This window comes from Homarus americanus, unplaced genomic scaffold (assembly GCF_018991925.1).
Source record: "Homarus americanus isolate GMGI-L3 unplaced genomic scaffold, GMGI_Hamer_2.0 scaffold37032, whole genome shotgun sequence".
In the NCBI taxonomy this organism is placed as follows: Eukaryota; Metazoa; Arthropoda; class Malacostraca; order Decapoda; family Nephropidae; genus Homarus; species Homarus americanus.
In genome coordinates, this window is record NW_024731852.1 from 4527477 (window position 1) to 4553551 (window position 26075).

The following is a 26075-nucleotide window of genomic DNA, read 5'->3' on the forward strand; positions in this document are numbered from 1 at the left end:
AGCCGGTGCATGCCCAGTACTTGCCAACAGGGCGTAATAGAGACGTGACCGATTGGCCAAGCGGCTAACGAGCCGTTCTTTTGGTGAAGAGGATAAAAGAAAAGGAAAAGTAATCAGAGACGTGACCGATCACTCAAGCGGCTAACGAGCCGATCAGTGGTGAAGAGGATAAAGGTAAAAGTAAATAAGTTTGAGGAGTAAGTTACATGGTGACTGTAGAAGAATTATGACATATTGATAGCTTATTTTTAGACTTAATAACATACAAGTGTCAGAGAAAATTGAAGTTAGTGAAATAAGTAAGCAGATTGGTAGTTAAAGAAAAATTTTTTTTATTATTACTGAGGAAAAAATTACCAAAGTGGTGAATTTTTTGGTAACTTTGGATTTTTTATTGAACCATCATAAATTGGGAACTGCCTGTATACATATTTCTTAATTTCCAGTTTTCCATGCCCAGAGAGCTTCGTCGGCGAAACACAATGGAAACAAGGGAGTTGGCACCAATGGCAAACATCAGAGAGACTGATGCAGAAGATTTTGGGTGAGATTTACACCTGTACAAATGAGTCAGACAAATTGTTTTATTATTATTATTATTTTTTTTTGCGTCTGCCTTTTTTATAATTTAGATGGGTTTAGTGATTTAGTTTTCTTTGAAATTAAATTCTAGGTAGAGATAGATTTTTTTTACAAACTGCTACATGATGTTCTTCTAAATTGCAAAATAAATACTATACACTGTGTTGTTTAATTTTAGAAATGGGAGTAACAACCCCTCCAACAAACCAGATTATAGTCCTGGAGATGAAGGAATTGATGATGGATTTGACATTCCAAGTCAACCTCCAACTAATGGTATACCACGAAGGTCTCCATTCCCTCGCTCACCATCCCCAGCTCCACGGCCAGGGACAGGAGGCTATATTCCGGTATCCACAGACCCAACCAGCAGCAGGCCTGTATGTGTTTCACCAATTACTAGTGGCCTCTTACATTACTGTTTTTTGTTATAGCTGTGGGGAATTGTTGCAGCATAGCTTTGCCTACTTTTTGTTTTTTTAATACCTTTGTTTGCAATAATACATCTGTAATAAAACACCAGCTTGACCTTACTTGAGGCTTTAATGAGCAGAAAATCGCACAGTTCCTGTGAAAGACCATACACGTTAAGAGAGTTACATTATGTGAATAACAAGCAAATAAGTACAAAGTAATTGTCATTTCTATACACAAGCTTTCTTTATATATTCCTTTATAAGTGCAAGTTATCACAACTCATAATCTGTGGTAACACGGAAAATCAGGACAAATTCATTACCAAACCTTCTCTGAAGGGCCAGCCATGAGTCAGAATAACCGCCAGGCCAAGGACCACGAGTATAAAAAAGACAAGGGATCCTTTAATATAAACCTATAAATTTTCCATAGAATACATAGTTATTTGTAGCTAAATAATAACTAAATATTACCACAACATTAGAAGAGGTTTAATATATTTTTAATTTGTTGAAATTTTATGAACAATACAGGTTGCCCACATTTAAACCAGTTTTATTAGAAATGGCTTTGCATTTACTGTACAATACAGCACTTACTTTTTGTCATTCAAATTTCTTCTTGCCAGGTTAAGGTTTAGAAGTACAGGTATGCAACTGCACACCACTGCTGACTTCCTCCCTACCTTAATTTTTCCAATATAACACACTTACAGTACACTATTCATTGGGCTAAAGATCATACCATTTGTGCCGTACACACAGCCAAGCTCAGAGAGTTTGGAGAAAACTTGAAGAGTTGGAGGACCCAATCTTCTCCCAGTTAAAAGAAGAAACCACAAGAACACACAGCTGGTGGTCCAAGAGCCTCCATGCTAACATAGAAGAACAAGACTCACTTTATACATATATGTGAACAAATAACATCATCATTTAACTAACATAAATTAACACACATTACACTAATGAATGCCTAGCTAGCTTGGCTTCCCCCTCCTGCCTCCCCTGAGTGAGCGGGTGTGTGCTGTGTATGGCCACCACCCCAACCATTCACCTCGACTGAGCTAGGTGGACAGCCCACCTGCTATTACTCCCTATTACTTTACTTCCCATTTCTATTCTTTCCTTCTCTTCTTCCTCTCCTCTCTCATGGCAAAGTCATTTGTCACTTTATTTCATTATCATCTTCATACCATTTGTGTGATTAATACAGCATCATTGAATTAGATAAAGTTAATGCGGTAAATATTGGGGTTTCCTGTACATGATGCTGAAGCCTTGTTTTGCATATAGCAGTACTGTACAGGTATTGTACTTTTTAACTTGTTAATGTCTTCTCCAGTAAACTTGGATTGAACAAAATTAATAAACCTGTAGTCTATACATGTACAGTAAGTCCTCGTATAACATCGCCCTCATTAACGTTGTTTCGGTACAACGTCGCGACTCTTTAGATACCAATAATTCGGATAACGTCCCAACGACTCAATTTAACGTCATTTTTGCATCGTCACAGACTACTTTTTACGGCGCATCATCCCCTCTCGTCTTGCTGCACTAACGCTCTCTCAGGAGGAGGAGGCAACCGCTGAGTCTCAGTGACTCACCACCCTCCTCCGCTTCCATCCTCCTCCGCTTCCATCCTCCTCCTCCTCCTACCCTCCTGCCATCCGCTTATCCGCTTCACTACCCACCACACACTCACTCCACCCATCGGTGAGTACCAATACAAAATGATTTAGTTTTATAATGTATACTATTTTCTATAAAAATGCCATTGAGTTTCTGTATATGTAATGTATTTCATGGGACAAAGGGAGGCTTAGGAACGTAACTCGTATTTTATCTATTTCTTATGGGGAAAAATGATTTGCTTAATGTTGTTTCATATAACGTAGCGTTTTCAGGAACGTAACCATGACGTTAAGCGAGGACTTACTGTACTGTATTAATATCCCTGTTCAGTGCAAATGTACTATAAAATATAATGAATAATGATACAGGTATCCCTTGTTCAGCATTAATTCACTTAACATTAATTCGGTTTAGCGCTAGAAATTTTTTACACCCTTTCTCACTTAACATCAGGTAAAAATTTGTTTTAATGATAGCTTAACTCACTGGAAAAGGGAAAACCTGGGAATGAGATGGCCTGTGAGATGGCATGTTACCAATGTTACATATAATGAAATTATAAAAGTCATGATAAAAATCATTACAATAATTTAATGTGGCTTAGAAATAAAGAAAAGAGTACAGTGTACACTAATACATCCTTGTAACATTATACCGATATAAATTTACATTCTAAAACAATCTTACCTTTTGTTAAGGTGGTAGATGTTTGAGAGACTTGCAGTTAGGGGCTAAGGTTATGTCTTGAGGTCCCTCACTATATGATATATGACAAAGTAGTCTTCACACATTTGAACAAGTGAAATATCATAAAATTAACGTAAAACACTTCACAACACTTTGCATTACAGTACAGTAGACCCTCTCCAACCTTGGATTCCGGGTACAGGTATCCTCAGTTTTTACTCGATACCATTTCACCAACCACAGCATTGAATTTCGAGTACAGGTCTCTGCAGATTAGTGTGGTGTCTTTATCCCTTCACAGTCAAATGTATTCCTCCGTAAAGGTGAGAAATTAATAAAAATAATATAATAAATAAAAGAAAAGAAAAAATATTGCTTTGCCATTTGGCAATCATTTCACTAAGGACATGAGAGACAGGAACACACTCACTCCTTCTGCTCGCCCTTCCCCCTCCCACGATCATTGGCTAACTCCCACAGATGTAAGAAATTTTTAATTTCTTTGTTTTTGACCTTATGATACCGGTAATCACTTTTTTATTTTTTTTTATTTATTTTTTTTTTTTTACACTTTCTGCATGAACATTTGTGTGCATGTAACAGAGTAATAAAAAAATACTGTATGTATATCTACCCAAAAATACCAGTTGAAAAATACCAATAACACAGCTTTGCCTGGTATGGGGAGAGCTAAGGCATGTAGCTATAGGGACAGTCTAACTTGGCGACATGCAAAGTCCACACACACATACACCCATGCTCTTCATTTTTCTTATTTTATAGCAACATGCCATCGCCACGAAGATGTACTGTAAAATTTATAATACAGTACTATATAATTTATATTAAGCTATTTTATATGTATTTGATCAAATTCAATTAAATGTACAATACAGGTACAGTATTGTTTAGTGAAGGAACAGGTAAATTCTATCTTTGAAGGGTGTTATCCTCCATAAGCCAACCATGGGGTTTTTTCAGGAATCTAACCCCCGAGGTTGGCGAGGGACTACTGCACTTTTACAGATAGATGAGATGTTTATGATATCCACTGAGGGGAGTTTATTTTGCAGTTTACACATGTAACAGTTACAATGGATGGCAGTAGTGTGTGAGATGGTTATAGTTACATATAATTTTTAAAGGGCTAGCTTAGTGTATCTTGCAGCTAGCCTGTTCCTTACACCACAGGAAATTCCTATTCATTCCTTTCACCCTGTGCTACTTGTTCTTGAGAACCTGTCTATGCAGAAAATATATCTTACAATCTCACTTAGAAATTAGTTTTGTTCACAGCTTCTGGTTATGCAACTGGAGTGCAAATTGTGCCTATACACCAGGGGATTGAGATCCATAAAGAGTCGATTTAATATTTTATACATTGCTGCCATCACAGAATATATTGTGCTCAGTATTTCATAGAAGCATCTTGAACGTAAAACAGTTGGAGTTAAGTAGACAAAAGTTAGAGTCTTGACTATCATTGCTTGGTTGGCACAAGGTGAAAGTTATCAGTATGGTGTAATAAACTTATATGAAGCAAAGGTATTAATGAAAAATAACAGAAGTGCCACAAATTGGAAAATACTAACAGTTAAACTGCATGTTATTTTTAATGATAAGGATTTAATGTAGAATTAACAGTGTACTGCATAACAATGTTTTATGGCCATTTTCCATGCTCTTGTGAGTTAGCTGCTACAGTATTACCAGATGTTAGCTGTTAGGTAGGACCAGAACAGGATGTCTTCACCCTCCCCCCTGCTTCTTACCACTGCAAACCCAGGGTGCCAGTCCAGAAAATTCAGCAAGGGACCAGAGGGTGGAACTGGTGACCCAATTGCCATCAAGCATAGTGAAGCAATGTTTTATGGGTAGAGGCCTTTCCTTACACCAACCCACATGGTTGGAATATTTGTCAAGGCAAAGTCACAACTCCCTGAGGTAATCTAAAACGACCTGTACCTGCCTACTTGAAGTTGTTGATGCATTTGGTGACCAGAGTAATGTGTTCACAGGTAGGTTTAAGAGAGTTTTGTTATACATACTGTATTGTACTATTACTGATATGTGACCATATTGATTTACCTTGATGGAAAGAGCCAAATACAGTACAGTACAGTACTAAATATTGGTCTGTGAATAACCATGGCCATGAAAAAAGTAGTGTCTCCATATTTTATGTCAAGGTCTTTAAGAATATGATGTACCTTTACTGAAGGCTGGGTCACACACATATACTGTAGAGTCTTGCTCAATATCTAAGCCACCAACATCACACCAACCATAGTAAAATACCTCTTCTAATGTTCATAAGATATACTGCACTAGAAAAGAAAACTCATGAAGTTGCTGTTTTATCTTGAGAAAATTAAAGGTCAGAGTTCCCTGAGCAAGTATAGTCAAAGGAAACCCAAGAGGAAATTTAAATGTCATTCCTTGCACAACAGTAATAGGTCCAGTTAAAGTGTTGGGAACTGGCTCATGTATAATAAACCACATTGACCTTTCTTTTGAAGTCCTGGAACAGCAGGAGATTACCAGTAGATTTTTGTGTACAGTTCTGTGCATTTAAAAAAGAATAGCATAAAGATAGAGTTAAGAGCCTGCACAAATTTTATTTAAGAAATAAGCTTCAGGAATTGAGTTCAATAAACACTCAGTTTGCACAAGTTTTGTGTTAACAGTCTGCTGTCCTAGACTTGATTTTTTTTTATTTATAATTTTTTATTTTTCAACAACTGCAAAGGGTTTCTGTGTTTTCTGTATAAATGTTTTCCATAATACATAAACCTCCTCACTATGGGAATGGCACTTTAATATTTGATGTGGCAAATACCAGAGCATTTTATTCAGGTGGGAAGGGAGTCTGTACACAAGGGGTTAAAATAATTTTGCTTAAAGTTAGTGTACACAAGGTTTTCAAGAACACAGCCCCCCATGTAAAGTGAGGGCCCACTTTATACTAATGCTTAGAGTGGTGGGTGGACATGGACTTACATGAGTGAAAAGAAAAATGAGTACAGTATACATGTTGCAGTGTGTTCTTCTGTGGGCTTATGCCTTTCATTTGGAGTCTAATGACTTTTTGTCTTATAAAATTTATATTTGTAAGTGTTTATTATTTTCCATTGTTGTGAGCCTTACATAGTAATCCTTATACTGTACTGCATTGATTTATTTCAGTTATGACATTTGGGGTAATATACAATACGTTGCAGTATTTGTTGACAGTTGCTTTCCCCAGTATTACTTTTGTAATCATGAATATACAGTATATAATTTTCATCTCATTGGAGTAGCCTGTCTTACATAAGCAGGTATTATTGTCTGCAAATGCCTGGTAAGTCAGTACAGGTAATTTAATTTAATTTTTTTCCATGGTCTTTTTCTGGCTTATGCAGAGTGGCCAGAAGCAAGAGCCAATATACTGTATATATATATATATATATATATATATATATATATATATATATATATATATATATATATATATATATATATATATATATATATATATATATATATATATATATATATATATATATACCTGTATATATATTTTTCCTTAATTTGTTGTCATTCTTTCATTCTTATAGCAGTAAGGTGTCTTCTACTCTGGTACTCTCATCCACAACAAGGCTCAAAACTTCATGCCCTTGTTGCTCTATACACTCCATCATCTTCTCCCTCCCCCAAATTTCTGTACCATGCTCTCCTCAGATTCATGCACACTGCTGCTGCTCCTCCATGGATATCCATCCCTTCCAGTTTTAGTATCCTTCACTCCATCTTTCCTTCTCCTTCTTGGTTTCCCCCTGTCCCTCCTACATCTAACTTTGAATGATACACTCTGTTTACCAGTCTTTCACTTCCATTCCTCTCAGTACTGTACTGTATGTCCTTAACATTTGAGCCAACCCTGATCTGCTGTCCCTGATGTTTCTGTGATGTCCATGTATCCTTACTTCTGTAGTTTTATTCTCTACATCCTGTTTAACCAATACAGTCCAGTACTGGATATTACATTCAAACACATCATTTTTGTTCTTTCTTAATTGCTCCTTGCATCAACTCAACAATTACTTGATATATTCCCATCTCTGTCGCTTGTGATGCGGTTCCTCCATACATTTCTCACTCCACCTGTTAAATCTTTACTTCCTCACTCAGTGGTTCAGTTCCCTGTTCATCAGTTTTTTCGCAGATTCATCCACTCTTTGATATATGAAACACTCCTCTTAATCCATTTTATTTCCATTCAGTATGACATTGATTTTCCCTGTCTTTATTTTGTACTTAATTTTATCACTGTATTTCTGTACTTATTCTCCGTTGAATTTCTTTGAGTTAGCACACTTTTACATCGTGGAATACGTTGGTGTGAAAGTGCAGGTTAATACTGTACTGTACAGTACTTCATTGACGTAAAAGTGGCGTACTGTACAGGATGATAATCACAATTTTAATGTTATGTTTACCCATGCATGGAGGTTTTATTCTGTGAAGTACATTGTAAACCTCATATTTAGTAACTATATTTTCTTGTTTTGATAGGGTAAAAAACCACTAGATGTGAACCTTTATGCAACCAAGAAGACAGTGGCACAGGGCATGATGGATCTAGCTCTCCTTACAGCCAATGCTAATCAGTTACGTTATGTACTAGAAGCTGGAAAATTTGGCTCTCTTGGTGCTAACTACTACGTCAGTTTAACCCTCATCTCACTTAGCATTATCATGCAGGTATGTAAAAAGTTTTAGTCTTTACACATTTTTTACATGTACTGTACTGTAATTTTTTATTCTGAGGTACAGGTATCCCTCGTTTAATGATCATTCACTTAGTGATATTTACTTTAGTGATTTAAATTTTTAGCACACTATCTTGTCTAATGACGGTCAATTTTCAATTTAGTGATGTTCAACTCTGGGAAAATTTGGGCAGGGCAGACGTAAAAACTGGGATTCAGTGCTCCAAATGCGCATCATTATTGTGCAATACTCTAATGTGGCTTAGGAATAAAGAACATATATATAAAACTATAAAATGAGAACAATGAAGAGCATGGATGTGTATGTCTGGTAACTGTGTTACATGTATATTGAATCAGTAAATGTGAGAAATAAATATATTTTTTTTATAATAAATCAAATAAAAGAAAATATACTACTTGCCATTTGGCAACCGTTTCACTCCACATGGGACACGAGACAGCAAACAACTGATACAACCCCCCACATCCTTTCCCCCTTCCCCATTGTGTGTGCTAACTCCCACACACAAAAGAAAGTTTATTCTCTTTATGTTTTTGACATTATGATTATTTTATTTTTGCACATTCTGTATAAACAATTGTGTGTGCATGTAAAAGTAAAAATAAAAAAGACAATTACATATATCTACCTGAAATTATGTGTTGAAAAATAACCATAACATAGGTCACAACTGGCACAAAGAAATGTTTATTTTCTTTATGTTTTTGACCCTACAATAATTTTTTATTTATTTACACATTCTCTATGAACGATATTGTGTGCATGTAACATCCCCATCATTAAATGAGGCATACCTGCACCAGTATGTACTGTAGATATGAAGTTTGGCTTGGAATTGTAATTGTGTACATCTTATGACAGAAACAGGGCCGGCCAAAGGAACCAGCAAGCAGGGCAGTTGCTAGGGATGCCAAAATATTGAGGGAAAAATGAAAATGTTAAAATGTGAAAAAATTTCTGACATGTAATCTTACTGTTGTGATTAGACACAAAGGATAGCATCATGGCTGTTACCTGGAATAGCCTGGTTAGGTCAGCATACACAGGTACAAGGGAGCAGGTCTTGATGATAATTTGGGATGGACGGCTCAGGACACAGGTACAGTAATAACCTGTTTAGCGCTCAGGATATGATCCTGGATTATAGAGCCCTATCCAAACAGCATTCTAAGGGGTCATTATACCATTACATATATGGACAGGGGTTCCTGATGATGTTCTTTTTTACCAATGAGATATAGTGTATACAGTATTGTATATGAATGGTACAAGTATTAATAAACTCAGATTAGTACAGTGAAATATATTTACGAATTAATGAATAACAAATAAACAATATTGTATCATGAATGACATTCATTTGATGAACGAGTATGAGATGCCCTGGGTGGGTGGTAGGGAGGCAGTGGATATCGTACGGCTTGCTCTGGTTGATGCTAATCTATCTTTGCATCACTGAAATTATGATGTAGGTGGTGATAATAGAGGTAGTGGCGATGATGGGGTGTTGGTAGTGGTGAGGGAGATTGTGGTGAGTAGTGAGGAAATGATGTGCATCATTTTTTTTTGTAACACTGCGCCTGCAGTACTGCCAGATGCTATTGAACAGCTGAATAGAGAGGTGGGGCGGTAACATGCACCAGGTGTTGCCAAGCGCTCCTCAGCAGCTAATATCCAACCACCACCTTCACACATTGTGCATTACTTAGCTACACACAATTTAATGTCACACAATAAGACCTACACTTAATATAGCAACTTCGTGGCTGTCATGGCTGAAGCTTTTATCTTGTTTGTATTCTTAATAATAGGTCTAACAGTTGATGTATAACAGTTGATGCAGCCAAGTTGAAAGCAGCACCGACATCCACCTACTGCTCACCAGCTTCCAACCGTCCCAACACGTGTAATTTTACAACCAAGGAGATACTGTTCTGTGGCACTTAGGATGCACTAGCAGCACTAAAACTTGCAGGCCATTTTCCAGACATGATGAGTAAAAAATAGTCACTAATTTAAAAAAAAATGGAAAGTCAACAAGAATGGGTCCACAGTGTAAGCAACAAATTTGTACTGTACTGTAAACAGCGCTGATTGGCCAAGTGCATAAAAACAAAGAGAGCTACTCTTTGCGTGATGTGAGTGTACTGACTCGTGCCTTTTGACTACATTTATGTTTTTGGTATTTTTTCTTAGAGCTCTTAAGATGCAAGCAAGAGAGCTATAATGGAACCGGGATAATACTATATACTGTAGTGATTTGTGAATACTCCTTTGCAGTGCTTAATGATGAGTTTGGTGACCTTTGAATTACAGTATTTAAGATATAAGAAATCCGTGAAATGTCAAGCCAAACATTGACATTGCCAACTTAAGCATGTGACTGTATACTGTATTAAAATTTTAGTGAGAATAAACATATACAGTATACTGATAATCAATAAAATGTTACTATTTTGATTGGCCAGTAATTAGCAAATATTTACTTTATAATAGTATTTAGAATATTACTACAGTGGTCCCTTGGTTAACGAACGCCTCGGTTAATGAAATTTCGGTTAACGAATTACCTTCCAAAAGAATCTTCAATTCAGTTTACGAAAAAAAATTTTATTAACGAAATCCTTACGAAAATCACATTTTGTTTTGAACATCAGCTGATAAGCTGAGGAGGTACTCAGCCAATTCAGTGATCTCTTCTATGTTTACATTCAAACCTATGACTATCTTATAAGAATTCCAGCAATGCAAATTAAATATATTCACTTCTATTAAATTTTATAAGCAAAAAACAAAAACTCAATCTAAAGGACATAAATTAACAATTAAATATTTCACACCACAGGCGCCAACTGTCAAACATGTCACTGTCACCCCTCCCTCCATACCCCACCCACCCCCCACCTTCCTGAGAAACGTTTGGGAAAAAAGACTAGGTTTACAGGTTTAAAAATAAATAATACCTCGGACTAAAGTTAGGATAATATAATTTGCATTGCTGAAATCCTTGTAAGACAGGGAATAATTTGAATATAAACGTCATATATTTTGCACAAAAGATAATATTTTTGACCTCCCTAATAAAATTCTTAAATTAGATCTAAAATTTGTTGTCTAATGCAAATTTTAGCTTGTTTATATTTAAATTAATCACTCTCTTATAAGAATTCCAGCACTGTAAATTATATTCTGGCTTTACTTTGTATATACTTTTCTGTGAGCTGGAACCAATTACCCAATACCCCATTGAAACTATGGTTTCGGTTAACGAAATTATCGGTTAACGAACGACCTTCTGGAACAAATTGTGTTCGTTAACCGAGGGACCACTGTACTGTATACTGATTCCCCCATAATTGCCAATTAAAATTTTATTAATTAGATTAAGTAATTTTATATAAGTTTGTTCAGAATTATGGTGTTCCCCCCAGATGCTGATCCTGCTGATGATTGATGTTGACTTGGTATTAAAAATATGATTGCAGCTGGTGACTGATAATTCCCTTATTTCTAATAACTCATGATTTCAGCGTGTTGTTGATGTTGCCCAGATTCTTGATATCTGTAATTCTCTTGATTGCAGCTGGTGATTGGTGTTGCTTTGATCTTCATGGGTCGGTACAATGTTTCACGTGAGCACCACGCCCATAAAGCCGATGCTCTTAACAACTGGATTGTCCTTGGTGTGTTCATTATCACTGTGATCAATGTTTTCATATCTTCCTTTGCCATTGAGCCATTGGAAGGAGTTGACCCTGTTCTCATAAGGGCTGCAATGACTGAATCAGCCACTGAGAAGTTGGTTGGTGGTTTGTAACTAGGACAAAGGAAGGTATACAGCAATGATTCTCCTTAAACACTAATATACTGTATTACATTATTTTTAAATACAGTAAACCCATGTTAGTGATTATGATTTAATTCTGATAAGCGTTACTCATATCCTGCTTAAATTTAAATTTATGCATCCTGCCTTTCAGATTCTTCTGATTAATATATGTAAAGGAAAAATCATGAATGATGAAGCATACAATCATTGAAATAAAATATTGTTAATATAGTTATGGAATTATACGCTAATTATTATTAGGTAAGAATCTCAAATATATCATATATTAATCTTTTATAATCATGCTATCATCCAGATACTCTGCCTTTTTAATTAATTTAATTTTTATACAAGTTTTATAGAATATAGGCCTTTTTAATAAATTTAATTTTTATACAGGTTATATAGAATATAGTACAGTATTGTTATATTTTGTAAATGGAACAAGCAAATGTACGGTTGCGAACAAAAGTTCGTTCCTGCTTGGGCCTCCCAAACTGAAGCAGTACCAATACCAAATGAGATAAAACAGTACACTCGCACTTGATGACAATCAGGGTAACTCAGTTTGGAGACTCAGTCCTGTGTCTCAGTTTCACCATTATGTGTGTCTGCGATCCTGATTTTCTCCTGCCTATATAAGAATAGTCTATAGCAGTACAGTAAAGTATCTGTCAACCAAAATTTTCAGGAGAAAGTCTTTTGTGAAATGAATTTTTGCATAAAGTGGATTCTATCATGTTTTTTTCAGTTTTACTGATCATGCAATTTGTTCACTGACGGTCTTTGCTCGAGTTTTTTCTGCAGAAAATCCACCTTTACTTTTATATTGAACACATTACGTTTCCTTTTAGCACTGTTGACTCACTATTACCAAATTTGCATATGTTTGAGTGCATTGCGAGGGCAAAATAAAATTGATATTAAACAAAGAGTACAGATTACGTCCGGCAGGAAGCAAGACTCCTTGTAGTTTTACTCTTGAGCCTGTTTGAGTTAGCCAATTACAGTAAAGGTGACCTGATATGCTGACCCAGGACACAATATTGTCATGGTAGCTCTTGTGACTGGATATTAGATACAGCAGCTAAAACAACTATCTGCGCAGTCAATATGCTCCGAAATTTTACGTGTGGCTAGTGACAGCCCTCATATACCAAAATTTATCGTCCATGGTCTCACATTGTTTCCCACAAAGTATGCACAAATAGTTGTTTTAGCTACCGTACATACATGCTCACTGCTTCCCATGCCCTAACCAACATCCTTACCTACCCTACTTAAACTCCCAATTTTTCATCTGGAATCAGTGATGGTAACCCATTCCCTGTGAGGTCATGACTCTTGTCACCTCACTTGTAGAGTGGCTTGGTGGTTCCTTTGAAATGTTGACACTCAAAGACTGTGACTAAGAGGCAGATTAGTGACTTAATGTAGAGGTAAATTACCTGTACTACTGTACCTGGCTGATAGGTCACTAATCCTGGTACTGTAGTGTACATTGATGAGAAACAGCACGTCAGTAATGCCTTCTAGTGACAAGTAAAATTTTATGTTGTTGATTATGATTTTTTTGATCCTCAGACTTTCATTAATTATAGTGCAACTGCAATTAAAATAGCTAAAAAAAATCTGCAACCTGCCAGCTGCAGTATTTGCCCACCATTCATTCTCAAAACTAACCCAATTTGGGATGAAACTACCAACCTGGCAACACTAGGACTCATGGATCAGTTGTTGGTGATGGCAGTGCTCATGCCCATGAAACAAAGTGGCAGAAATTTAGTATGACTTATCAAGGGTCAAGCATGGGTGACCACAGAATGGGATTTTAGATTGCTCAAATATTTTGTAAGAAGATTTTTAGTTGACAGGGACTTTATTGTACTTTGTATATGATACATGTATGTACTTCTATGTGGAAGTATTAGGTCTCCGTCCCTGTAAAAACAACCATTATATCGATATTATGCAGTATATGCTATATATGCTACAATTTTTCACGGTTTCAGTAAGTACTTGATAACTTGGATTTTGATAACTAGTATTTTGATGTAACACAGAATGGTAGTAAAATATTCAACTGTAAATTAATTTTTACATAACTCGCAATATTCTGAAATACGATGATGTGGTTTTGGAGTGGTGTAACATGTGCAAACCATGCAGGATGCATGACAGGCTCTACCCCCACTCCACTTCACTTCACCTCCCCTGCTCAGTGTGATAACTTAGGATAAAGTAATTTTTTTTTATATAAACATAAGTTTCAAATAAGGTAAATCTTGGCATTGTACTAGGGTATGGGAATTTAGTCTGGGGTCATGGCAGGTTCCAGGTATAGGTACTATACTGGTAACTTGGATGTTTGCTTAAAGTTAACATTTGTTATCTTATTTTAATGATATAATTTATTATGTGATTCCCATGTAGATTTATTATTATCATATATATATATATATTATATATATATATACAGCTAGACCCCGACTTACGACTGCTTTGACTTATGACCGTCGGGACTTACGACCGCCGCAGTTGTGACCATTTTTTTTTTTTTTTTTTTTTTCTCAAATGACACGCATTTTCTATACCGAAACGTTTCCAGTTAATGTAGTCTCCATGTATAATTAGAAAATTATGGGGGCCCCATGTGCATTCAGCTGACTACGTTAAAGGTAAGTGCTCAGTCACACTGTATCCATTCCTCATTATTTATTACTTTTACTGTACTGTATTTCATTGTATATTTTTTATTTGAAAAAAAAATAGATTTTTTTTTTTTTTATCTACGACGGGGTTAGGGACCCAAATCCAGGTCGTAAGTCCGACATAGATAAAAAAAAATCAATTTTTTTTTTTTTTTTTTCAAATAAAAAATCTACAATGAAATACAGTACAGTAAAAATAATAAATAATGAGGAATGGATACAGTGTGACTGAGCACTTACCTTTAATGTAGTCAGCTGAATGCACATGGGGCCTCCATAATTTTCTAATTATATATGGAAACTACATTAACTGGAAGCATTTCGGTATAGAAAATGCATGTCATTTGAAAAAAAAATGGTCACAACTGCGGCGGTCGTAAGTCCAAGCAGTCGTAAGTCGGGGTCTAGCTGTATATATATACTGTACTGTACTGTGCTGTAGATGTTGAAAAGCAATTTTTATCTTTGCCTATACTGTACTGAAGCAACTTGGCCAATTAAGTACCATTGAAGTCAAAGTGAATTGCTGTGGATCTTCTCAGCTGATATTATACAGTACAGTACCTAGTACTAAAAGAATGAGTGTTGCCATACTTAGTCTTTACATAAAATGGATTTTTTTTAATTTAGTCATTCTTTTGGTGTATATAAATGTATACAGTACACCAAAAGAATGACTAAATAATAATAACAAAATCAGTTTTATCTTAGGAAAAGTGACAAAAGAGCTCTGAAAAAGAATATTGGAATAGCATTGACCTTTAAATGTTAAGACTTCACCAAATTTTACCACAAAGACATCTTAAAAAGTACTTTATAATACAGTATGTAATTTAATTTTTTGGACACATACATTTCCCGCATATATAATATGGAGTGACAGTGTCCAAGAGGGCATCATTGTGTAGTTTTAGCTTACCTGAGTTATGAACTTTGAATACTGTAGTTTAATCTTTTAGTAGAGAAATAGTTTCCTGGATACAGTGGGTCACCATTATGTAGCCATAACTTCAGTGGTGAATCATAGCAACTGAAAGTTGCATCATAATTACTGGTAATCTCTGCACACTTCCATGGGAGCAAGCCTGGTAATCACCATTGTTAACTGTAACTGATAGAGCCTTGGTTCAACCATCCCGAAGAAGGATGGCCATTCTTATCCCTCTAACTATCGCCCCATTGCCCTAACTTCATCCCTCTCTAAGATTTTTGAAACTATCTTAAACCCTTATTTTCTCCATCACCTTGAATGCCATTCTCTTTTGTCGGGTCATCAGCATGGCTTTCGCCAGGCGAGATCTACTGGTGATCTGCTCTCCTACTGCACCCATCTTTTGCCATACTCTCCTAGGGATTATGGGGAAACTTTCATCGTGGCCCTTGACATCTCCAGAGCATTTGACAGGGTACGGCACAAGTCTTTGCTTTCTAAACTTCCCTCTTATGGTTTCTCTCCCCCACTTTGTTCTCTAATTTCTAGCTTCCTTGAGAACCAATCCATGGCAGTTGTTGTCGAGGGATCGATCTCTCACTCTTTCTCTACCAATAGTGGTGTCCCACAGGGTTCTGTTCTTTCACCTGCTCTCTTCCTTCTTTTTATAAATGATTTACTTCACACTATGACTAATTCTATCCATTCTTATGCTGATGATTGTACTCTTCACTCTTCTTCACATTTTCCCCTTCCCCCTAATTCTCAAACTAGATCTGTTTCTAGAGCTGATATCATTACATCTATCAATGCGGATCTGTGCAGCATCTCCAAATGGGGAGGGAGAAACTTGGTTATATTCAATAGTAATAAAAATCAGTATTTACAGTACCAATTATACTTTTCAAATTAGATGATCTCCCACCAATCACATTTCAGGATGCTATCATTCTGCCAAATTCTATAATAGATATGCTAGGCCTCACCATTTCCTCTATGTCATGGAAGCCACACACCCTCAATATTGCTAAAGCTACCTCCCAAAAGCTGGGAATGCTGTACAGATGCCATAGCTACTTCACTCCTGAGCAGCTGCTTCAAGTATATAAGGGATTCATTCATCTTAACTTGGAGTACTGCTCTCTTATCTGGGGTGGCTCTTCTTCTGTCCAACTGTTAGATAGGTTGGAATCAAAGGCATTTCATCTTATTAACTTTCCTCCTTTAGTTGATAATCTTTCTTCCCTTTCTCTTCTCTGCAATGTAGCTTCACTCTCTTTTACAGGTACTTTAACAGGCAATGTTCGGTGGATTTGGCATCCTGTGTACCGCCGGCTAGGCTGTGGGCTCGTAACACACGTCTTGCCCGTGGTGCCCACCGTTTCTCTGTGGATGTCGGTCACACTAGAATAAGCCATTATAGTACATCCTTCTCTCTCACACAGCCAAACTGTGGAATGCTCTGCTTTATACAATCTGTATCACTTCAAAAAGATGGTTTTCCGACATCTTCGTGGTGTACATTAATATTACCCTTTTCTTCTCTATTTTCAATTTCTTTTTACTCTTATTTTTTTGCCCCCTAGGCCCCGTTGTGGGTTGATGACCTGTGCCCGGGTGGGCTATTCCCCGTAAAAAAATAATATATTTATATATATTAAAATTCATAGATGTTGTCTTTGCAATAAATGGCATAAGATTCAGAAATGAAGGCCTTATGCAGTTCAGTACAGTATAACAAGGAATAATTCATAAAATCCAACAGGCAACCATATACTGTAGAATGAAGCTATTTTCTTTAATAATAGCCTTTTGTCATTTTTTTTATGTGTTTATTCTCATTTAAGGAAAGAGATACTCATAAGAACTGAGGTTTTCATGTACAGTACAGTACAGTACTGTATTGAGATTTTAGCATTAATTTGTTCATTCAAGATCAACATGATGAATGTCAACTTTTTAGCTATCATGAATTGATATTAGGTTTTTCAAGGACTTTTATAATACATACTGTACAGTACTGATGATTCTTTTCCCTTGGTCGAATGCTCTCTGGGACATCACTAGGTGTTCTACCTTAAATTGCACATTATTTTTTAAATATTACTGGACAGCACTTAATTTTTTTATGCATTTTATTGCTTCCTATTTCATATATTTATATAGTACAGTATTCTTAATGTGAAATACCCATTAAGAGAACTGAAAATGTTCAAAAGTATGTGAAAGAATTTACAAGTTACGTTTTCTAATACTCAAATGAAAGATGTATTGTAATTGCCTTTTGTCTCTTGCCATGTGAAGAAAGATTATGGTTTATGTTCTCAGGATGTGTGCAGTACAGTGAATGGGGAAACCCCAAGAGAGTTAAGGAGGAACAAAATGAGAAGTAGAGGAGGAAGAAAATAACAATTATTTTTAAATTATTGTAAGATCTTTCCTGTTTACCTTAGGATAGCTGGGAATGAACACACATTCCTTTCATTCATATTTTTTAATTTGTTCTTTGTAATCTAAAGGTGCGTTGAATTTGTTCTTTGTAATCTAAAGGTGTGTTTAATTTGTTCTTTGTAATCTTCCCTTCCAAAACAGAGCCTCTAAACTAGCTTACTCCTTGTGGCCCACACAATCTAGCCTAACCCCTCAGCAACATATCCGTATAAAAATTATTTGAATCCATATTCTCTGCTCATGAACACTCTTATGCTGCCTCCTGGTTGTCCATTCTCCTCATTTTTAGTGCATCTTTCACTCACAATCATCTACTTGGGTTACCTATCACCCTTCTACCATCCACCCCTGAAGTATATATTCTTTTTACCAATATTTTACTCAGTACAGCACATTGATACAGTATTGCACAGGACTATGTGAGTAGACCTTCATCCACTCCCTTTACCAGCACTAACATCATTTTCACATCTTGTTTTATTCCAGCTTTTATTAATTCTCTCCAATGTGTTAAAATGTAGATAAGAAACTATTAGTAGGCATTCATAGTCCAGTGCCTTTCCTATAATTGATATTGCTTGTATAAATAGGATCATTCTGTTTGAGGTTTGTACAATGTTCAGTAACAGATAACTATATGTGGTACTATATGTGATTTATTTATTTTTATTTTTTATACAAGTTTAAATTCTTTTGAAAGTCAATCTTATGTATAAACCTTATGAAATAATGTTTTCTTTGATAATGTAAATTTACTCAGATTTTATGTACTGTACACTCGAATTCTCAACCCTGAAACAACTGGACAAGCACAATGGTAGTTCAACATATCATCAATGAATACTGTATAGAACCTTGAATATATATTGTGAAGCAGCTACCAGTAGCTCTACCACTAAAATACCAACTTGTGCTACTTAATTAAATAAATATCTGGACATACAGGTATAGAACCTTTGCCCAGAACACTTTAAGTTACCCAAGTAAATGGTGGTAAGGATCTACCATTGGATTACTGTAGACACTACAATTCAGTCTTTCAAGCTAATGGTAATCACAGTAATCTGAGGAATAGAGTACAATTACTGTGAATTTGAAAAAAATCAGCACAATTGCACTGTTGAATTTTTGACATCTATTGTTTCTGACATACTGTATTGTGCTAATGTGTTGTGTAGTTATTGTTTGTTGAACCTTTTACTGTTGATATACAGTACAGTACAGCAGTAAGTTGACATAAAGGTATATTGTAAGTGAAATCCTTAATGATGTTCACAATTTAAAAAATATCCATTCATGTCAATAATATCTACAAGAGTTTATGAAATCTGCCATTTTTTGTTGATGCTGTTTTAAATGTGGTGCTTTAAGGTTTTGATTCATTACCTGTTTTATGTGTTCTGATATCAATGGAGAATAAGCCTGGTGATAATATATTAATTGAAAAGATATTGAATTACACATCATGTCTATTTTCATAAATACTGTACATGTACAGTATAGTGTACCGTAACTGAAAGATGTTTGGGTAGTTACAGAGTAACTTGAATACATTCCAAATGTTTTAGACTATAAATATAATTCTATGCTATGGGTGTTGGCATTCTAGTTAGCTAAATTGAAAGCCTAGGATTTTTAATCCCAAAATTCTTGTGCAATGTTTTGTAAATGAACCTGAAGTATAGCATAGAAAATTGATTACCTTTACTTGTTGTATAGTTTTTATATACAGTACCAGTAAATATAAATGCAATACATATTTTTTTTCAATGCTCCCATATACAGTATACAGGTATGCTGCGTCTACAGTTAAAAAATGAAGGCTATTGAAGGTTACATCACTTAAAAAAGAAAAAAATTAATCTTACGAGGTGTGATCCAAAAGTTCCTGGACTGGCTTCATAAAATCTTCAAGACATTACAGTGAAACTTTAGTCACCCTCAAAATATTCTTCAGAGGCCTTAATGCAGCACTGAAGCCCCTCCTCCCACTTCTGGAAGCAGATCTGGAAGTCCTTGTTGGTGAGGCTGGAGAACACCTTCTGTGATGTGTCCTGGATCTCCATTTTGTCCATGATCATCTTCCCCTTGAGGTTCAACTTGAACTTGGGAAAATGGCCAGAAGTCACAGGGGGCCCGATCTGGAGAGTATGTAGGGTGGGGGACCACTAGGATGCCGTGCTTCGCCAGAAAATCATTCACAGTGAGGGCAGTGTGCACAGGTGCATTGTCCTGGTGAAAGAGCCAATTGCTGGTTGTCAGTCAGAATCTGGTTAACATTTCCATATGAAAGGTCCAACCGCTAGGCAATCTCACGGGGGATCCCTTACACTCTTCATGGATAAGTTGGTCATTTTCCTGGACATTTTCATCATTTCTTTCAGTGGAAGGCCACCCAAAACAAAGCTCATTTTCAAAGGAGGTGCACCCTTCTTTGAAGCGCTTGTGCCCCGTGAAAACTTGAGCCCTGGACATTGCTTCATCTTTGTTGGCTTCCTTGATCATTTCATGGGTTTCTGCACCAATTTTTCCTAGTCTGAAGCAAAATCTGATGGCACTGCTCTGCTTGATACTTCCCTCCATGTTGAGGATTGAGTGGCGACTGACTTGAATTAGCAAATGGGCTGGTACACTCGCACAAAGCTGCACTATGACCGGTTGGCGACACAGATTCCCGCTTAATCGATGCAGTACAGTAGAACATTGATATAACCGAATTTGCACTAAATTGAAGTGTTGTCTCAATGGAATAATTTAGTTTGGTACTTGAGAAAAACACAAAATACTAAAAAGACTGAGAGTCTACCCAGATGCACCTCAGCCCATCTCCTAGAATAAACAAAACATTGTTCTTTGTAGTATTATGTTAAAACAAACACTCATAAATCAACACAGCTAAAATTATGGGATGTGAAATGGTCTGTGTACTAGCAATCAGCTGATGTGAGAGGGTGAGTAACTGCTAATGATTGGAATTTGATATCTGCGAAGGGAAAGGTTTTATGAAGCCAGTCTGGGAACTTTTGGATCACACCTCGTATTTTCTTGTGTCCAGATAAGTTTAACACTAAAATGTATAACATCTTGGAGTTTAGTAATTACAGTGCAGTGTGTATATCAGAAAGGATTCTGTGCTATGTCATGAAAAAAATAAGATCCTTGAGTTTGAGAGTTCTTCCTGAATGATTTCTTTGTTTTGTGATGAAAAGATTATTTTAGGATCAGAAGTTTCTTATTTATTGAATTATATGCAATGTTCAGTACACCAAGTTGTCAAATTTGAACATATTTGTCTTGAAACCCCCCTTTAAAAGTAGTCCATACCAATTACCAACTCAAATAATTTTCTCACTTGATTTCATACATCCAGTAACCCACTCGCATATTTCACGAAATAATCTCCTTTTGTCAAGAAACAAGGAAAATAAGTTCTTCCCTTAATAGGTTGATTTATTCTCATAATTAAACTAAGGACGAAAATACTATGTGTATCACATCTGGTAATATTTTCAACATTAATTAACAAATTCATCACCCTGAAATATGTTTTTTTTTTATGTACAGTGTGGGGTATGGTATGTTTGGTTCACACTCAGGATGGGTTGGAGAAAGGAAACTTACAATGTGCTCTCTATATACATGTTGTATTGGATGCACAATGCAGCTTGGTGCTGGGAAGGCAGCATGGTTACAAGCGTGATGTAGAGAGAGCTGGTTGGTGAGGGTGCTCAGAGGACCAGCTTGTGGGTCGCCATGCTCGCCAGCGGGAGAGAGGACCGCCAGGCAGGCGGAGGAGGAGCGAGGGCCGCCAGGCAGCGGCGGAGGAGGAGGTGTTGCTGGCTGCGGCTGTAGGTAGAAAGAGAGAGATCACCACGAGGTCAGGTCTTATATAGCGGGGGTAGGCGTGGCTTAGTAATTGACCCCCGCTCCGTGATGTATGGCGGCACTGGTTGACCTAGACCACGAGGCATACACTGGGGAATTGGTGGGGTCGGCTACTCAGCGACAAACAGCGTTTGTAGGGGAGAAATCCACTACAACAGCATGCCTGTACAGTACTATTTTGATTGTTCTGCATCTGAACTACTCACTTTTCTGTACAGTAATCATACCATTATTCTTTCTCTGAACTGTATACGTATTACAAAATTTATGAATTTCACTAGAATTAATTTCTTAAATTTAGGAAGAATGGTTAAATCATTATTAATCCTCTTCATCAAATATTACTGGATTCTCACTTCCATCCTTCGTTCAAGCATATGTCATAAACATTTTGATTTTATTACCACTTTCATGATCAGTGACAGACATAATTGATTATCTGAGAACAATTTGAAGCAATCATGTCAAATCATTACGTACTAACTAAAATGGAACTAACGGGTGAAAAAGGTTCAGTGGATGAAGTAGAAAAAGGTGCCACGGCTAAATCATTATTGATCATCTCTCATTATACTTTAGTACTCATAGTCAATGCCTGCTGAAAACAAAGCCAATTGGTCACTCTCATTTTGGAATGCACTCACTTCCCAAAGTCTCGGACAGAAAATTCATGGCCGGTCGGCCTAACCTAGAATAAAAACTCCAATTTCGGTTAAGATTATAGACGAAAGTCAAACACTGGTAACTTGGTAAACTTTCAACGTTTAAATGGAACAAAGTCGAAAATTTTATAGGTTATTCAGTGCCCGTGTTTCTGCTGTAACAATTATACTGGGATTTAGTTTGGCAAGTATTACTTTGCAAGCGACATTTCATAGTTTATTGAGTCATTGGTATCTACCATGGTCATAGAGTTTACTTTATGTCTAAAGAGTGAGTCAGACTGGAGTGGCTTAGAAGAGATAGGATTCCCTCCACTCAAGTTGCTCAGCATTTCTCACATTCTCTCGTCCTTATTTTACAAACATCAATTTATTTAATAATTTTGATAATCTATGTCAAATGGAATTTTTTGTGTTCATGAGGTGGAAAATTTTATAATTACCCAACATTCCCCCTCTAATCTTTATCTTGAACAAAATTAACCGAGTAAGGAAGTTGTTACACAGATAGTTGGCGCCTTTGACGGTTGGCAAAGTTGACTATTTTCTCCTAATTTTGTCAAGTTACAGTAGTAGCAAATAATTTATTACTATATTTTTTCGATGGATATCAAGGTAATTAAATATCAAAAGCATATATTGTAATTATAATGAAATATAATACAACGTTATGTACGATAGTTTGTTCTGGTATTACAAACTACAGTAATGTCTAGTAGTACAGTGTTACTCGTCTGGCAGAGGAGTGGCAGGGAGTGGCTGGTACAGTCATGGCTCAGGTGAGTCCACTGAATTTGAGCCTTTTGTGGTTAGTTCTCAAATGTTATGGAATATTTGCATATTTTAAAGATAAGTCTAAGATTATGACTCATTTTCTTACGAGAAAATTCATGATTTAATTTGTGGAAAGTTTATAAACGTTCAAGGTTGGTGTTATCAGGAAGAGGTGTGTGTGTTTTGATTTAAAAAAAAAAAGTAGAGGAACTTTATTCCTGGAAATAACACACATACACGCTAGTAACTTTAGTTTACAAGATTTGAAATATAAAACTATAAACTGTGTGGAGGTTAGCTGATAGTTTGGAAAGTACCAAAAGAGCAAACTTCTTGTTGGACTACAGACTTAGTAAAAATATAGGGGGACTAAACTTGGAAGTAATGGAGATGCTGAACTAATGTGAGAGTAGACAAAATATTTAGCGTGTATTAAGTTTAATTTTATTAGGCTGGGTGAGCAGACTTATAATATTTCTGGACATATTAGTTTAGTGTCGTACAGTAGAATTATTGATTATAAAGGCGAGGCTACTGATCAGCATCCTAAACTACTGTCTATCAATATGGTAAGTGTTGTGGTGTTGTAACTACCTCATTTAAGGTGTAGTGACTTGAGCGGTATACTAAGTTCTCAGCCAGTCTTCCAATACTAATTTTAAGGAATTTTCATTCTTAGTTTCAGCGACTGGTCTTATTTTACTTTCGGACAGCGTGCCCCAAAGTTTTAAACCACTGAAACATTTAGAGCTCCCTATTCTGAGCATTTAGAACCCCATTTTTACCATTCTGTAATAGAAAAATAGCGACACAATTGAATTTAATTGATTTTACGTACTTTTCAGTCTTGGTTTCTGAAGAGATTGTGGGGTTCAGGATGTTTGGTTCACACTCAGGATGGAATGGAGAAAGGAAACTTACAATGTGCTCTCTGTATACATGTTGTATTGGATGTACAATGCAGCTTGGTGCTGGGAAGGCAGCGTGGTTACAAGCGTGATGTAGAGAGAGCTGGTTGGTGAGGATGCTCAGAGGAGGACCAGCTTGTGGGTCGCCATGCTCGCCGGCGGAGCGAGGACCGCCAGGCAGGCGGAGGAGGAGGAGGTATAGCTAGCTGGTTGGTGTAGGTAGAAAGAGAGAGGTCACCATGAGGTCAGGTCTTAAATAGCGGGGGGTAGGCATGGCTTAGTAGTTGACCCCCGCTCCGTGATGTATGGCGGCGCTGGTTGACCTAGACCACGAGGCATACACTGGGGAATTGGTGGGGTCGGCTACTCAGCGACAAACAGCGTTTGTAGGGGAGAAATCCACTACAAGATGTTGTCTACAATGTTGACTGACATCATCCAGTGGTGACCAATGATATATCGATCTTATCACGCTTTTATTTTTATCCACGAATCACATAATTTTTTCAAAGGGTACGGATTTGAATTTCAATCACCAGTCTGACAATGGCCGTGGTGGAGGTTGGGTGTGATTCATGCTCCTATGATTATTTTAAGTTTATTGTCGAGTTTTACGAGGAAGACGATCATGCTATCCAATTCCTATGTAATCACAGTGTTCTCCCTGCGTCTGTTGAGTGCCCGCACTGTAAATTGCCTTGTAAATTTAGAAAGGACAAGCATCAGTGGTTAGGTTACATTTGGTTAGGATAAGTTAGGTTAGTTTAAGCTAGGCCTACTGGGGGTGGAGCCCTCGGCTAGGGGTAAGGTAAGGTTACGCTAGGTTATGTTACTTTAATAAGTTAGGTTAAGTGACTCGTTTTCGTGTTTTCCCTCACCCAAAAACCCCAATTTACCAGGCTTTCCCCCGATTGTTGTTGGAGGGTCGGGGTGGGGCAAAAACGAGCAATTTCCGACAAAAATGTAGGTCAGATTCACTTAAAACACACCAAAATACACTGGAAAAGACATATTAGTCAACCCCTAGGGACTCATGTCCGAAAGTAAAAATTTACCCAATGACTATACTGTAGTTGGTGGGAAAAAGGTGGAGCAGATAGCGGTAGTATTTTACTTTCTGACATAATGTGCCCGAAAGTTATAAACCACTTAAAAAATTTAGATCTCCCCATTCTGAGCATTTTGAACCCCATATATACATGGCAGAAATGGATAATAGTGACACAATTGAATTTAATTGATTTTAGGAACTTTTCAGTTTTCGTCTGTCAGGAGATGTTACCGCTGTGAAACAGAGTTAGTTGTGGATCATTCAGGCGCAACATTGACTAACGTCATCCAGTTGTGACCAATGATGTATCGATATCAGCCCGCGATTTTTTTTATCAATCACATATGCATTTTTCAAAGCAGCCTGGGTAAGGATTTGAAAATCTACTGCTTGAAAATTCAATGAGTGTGATAATGGCCATGGTTGAGGTATTTTTTTTCCATTTATATAAAAAATCACCGATAACATAATAAGTTGCAAAAAGCCACAATTAAAGAAATAGCTTTTGCACAGGCAAGAAATTTTTTGCTATTTATTCAAAAGATAGGTCTAGACTGGTGCTAATCCTCCAGATAGATTTATCAATAAACTGACAAATCTGGTGGGAATGCGCATAGAATTTGAACCTGGTAAGCAGTGCCTGAACTCCAGACACGATTGTACTACCAAGTGACTACATGATCACACTGTTTTTTTATAATCACATTGAGTCTTAATGAAGTTACTATACTGGAAAATTTAATGTATAGCTACAGTATGTATTGATGAAACATA

The 26075-nt window shown here is 36.6% G+C and overlaps 1 protein-coding gene across 3 annotated transcripts in view; it reads left to right on the forward strand.

Moving 5' to 3' along the window:
* Nucleotides 1-19778, forward strand: part of LOC121867955 (ninjurin-1-like) — a 28177-nt gene extending 8399 nt beyond the window's left edge. For 2 of the 3 annotated variants that reach the window (XM_042368116.1, XM_042368118.1), the window contains exons 2-6: nucleotides 447-544; nucleotides 761-962; nucleotides 7878-8066; nucleotides 11683-11782; nucleotides 17899-19778. In XM_042368116.1, coding sequence (XP_042224050.1) covers nucleotides 453-544; nucleotides 761-962; nucleotides 7878-8066; nucleotides 11683-11782; nucleotides 17899-17963 — 648 coding nt within the window. In that variant the 5' untranslated portion in view covers nucleotides 447-452 and the 3' untranslated portion in view covers nucleotides 17964-19778. The remainder of the gene's footprint in view (nucleotides 1-446; nucleotides 545-760; nucleotides 963-7877; nucleotides 8067-11682; nucleotides 11783-17898) is intronic. The other variant, XM_042368119.1, reaches the window with a different exon arrangement.
* Nucleotides 19779-26075: the final 6297 nt, after the last annotated feature.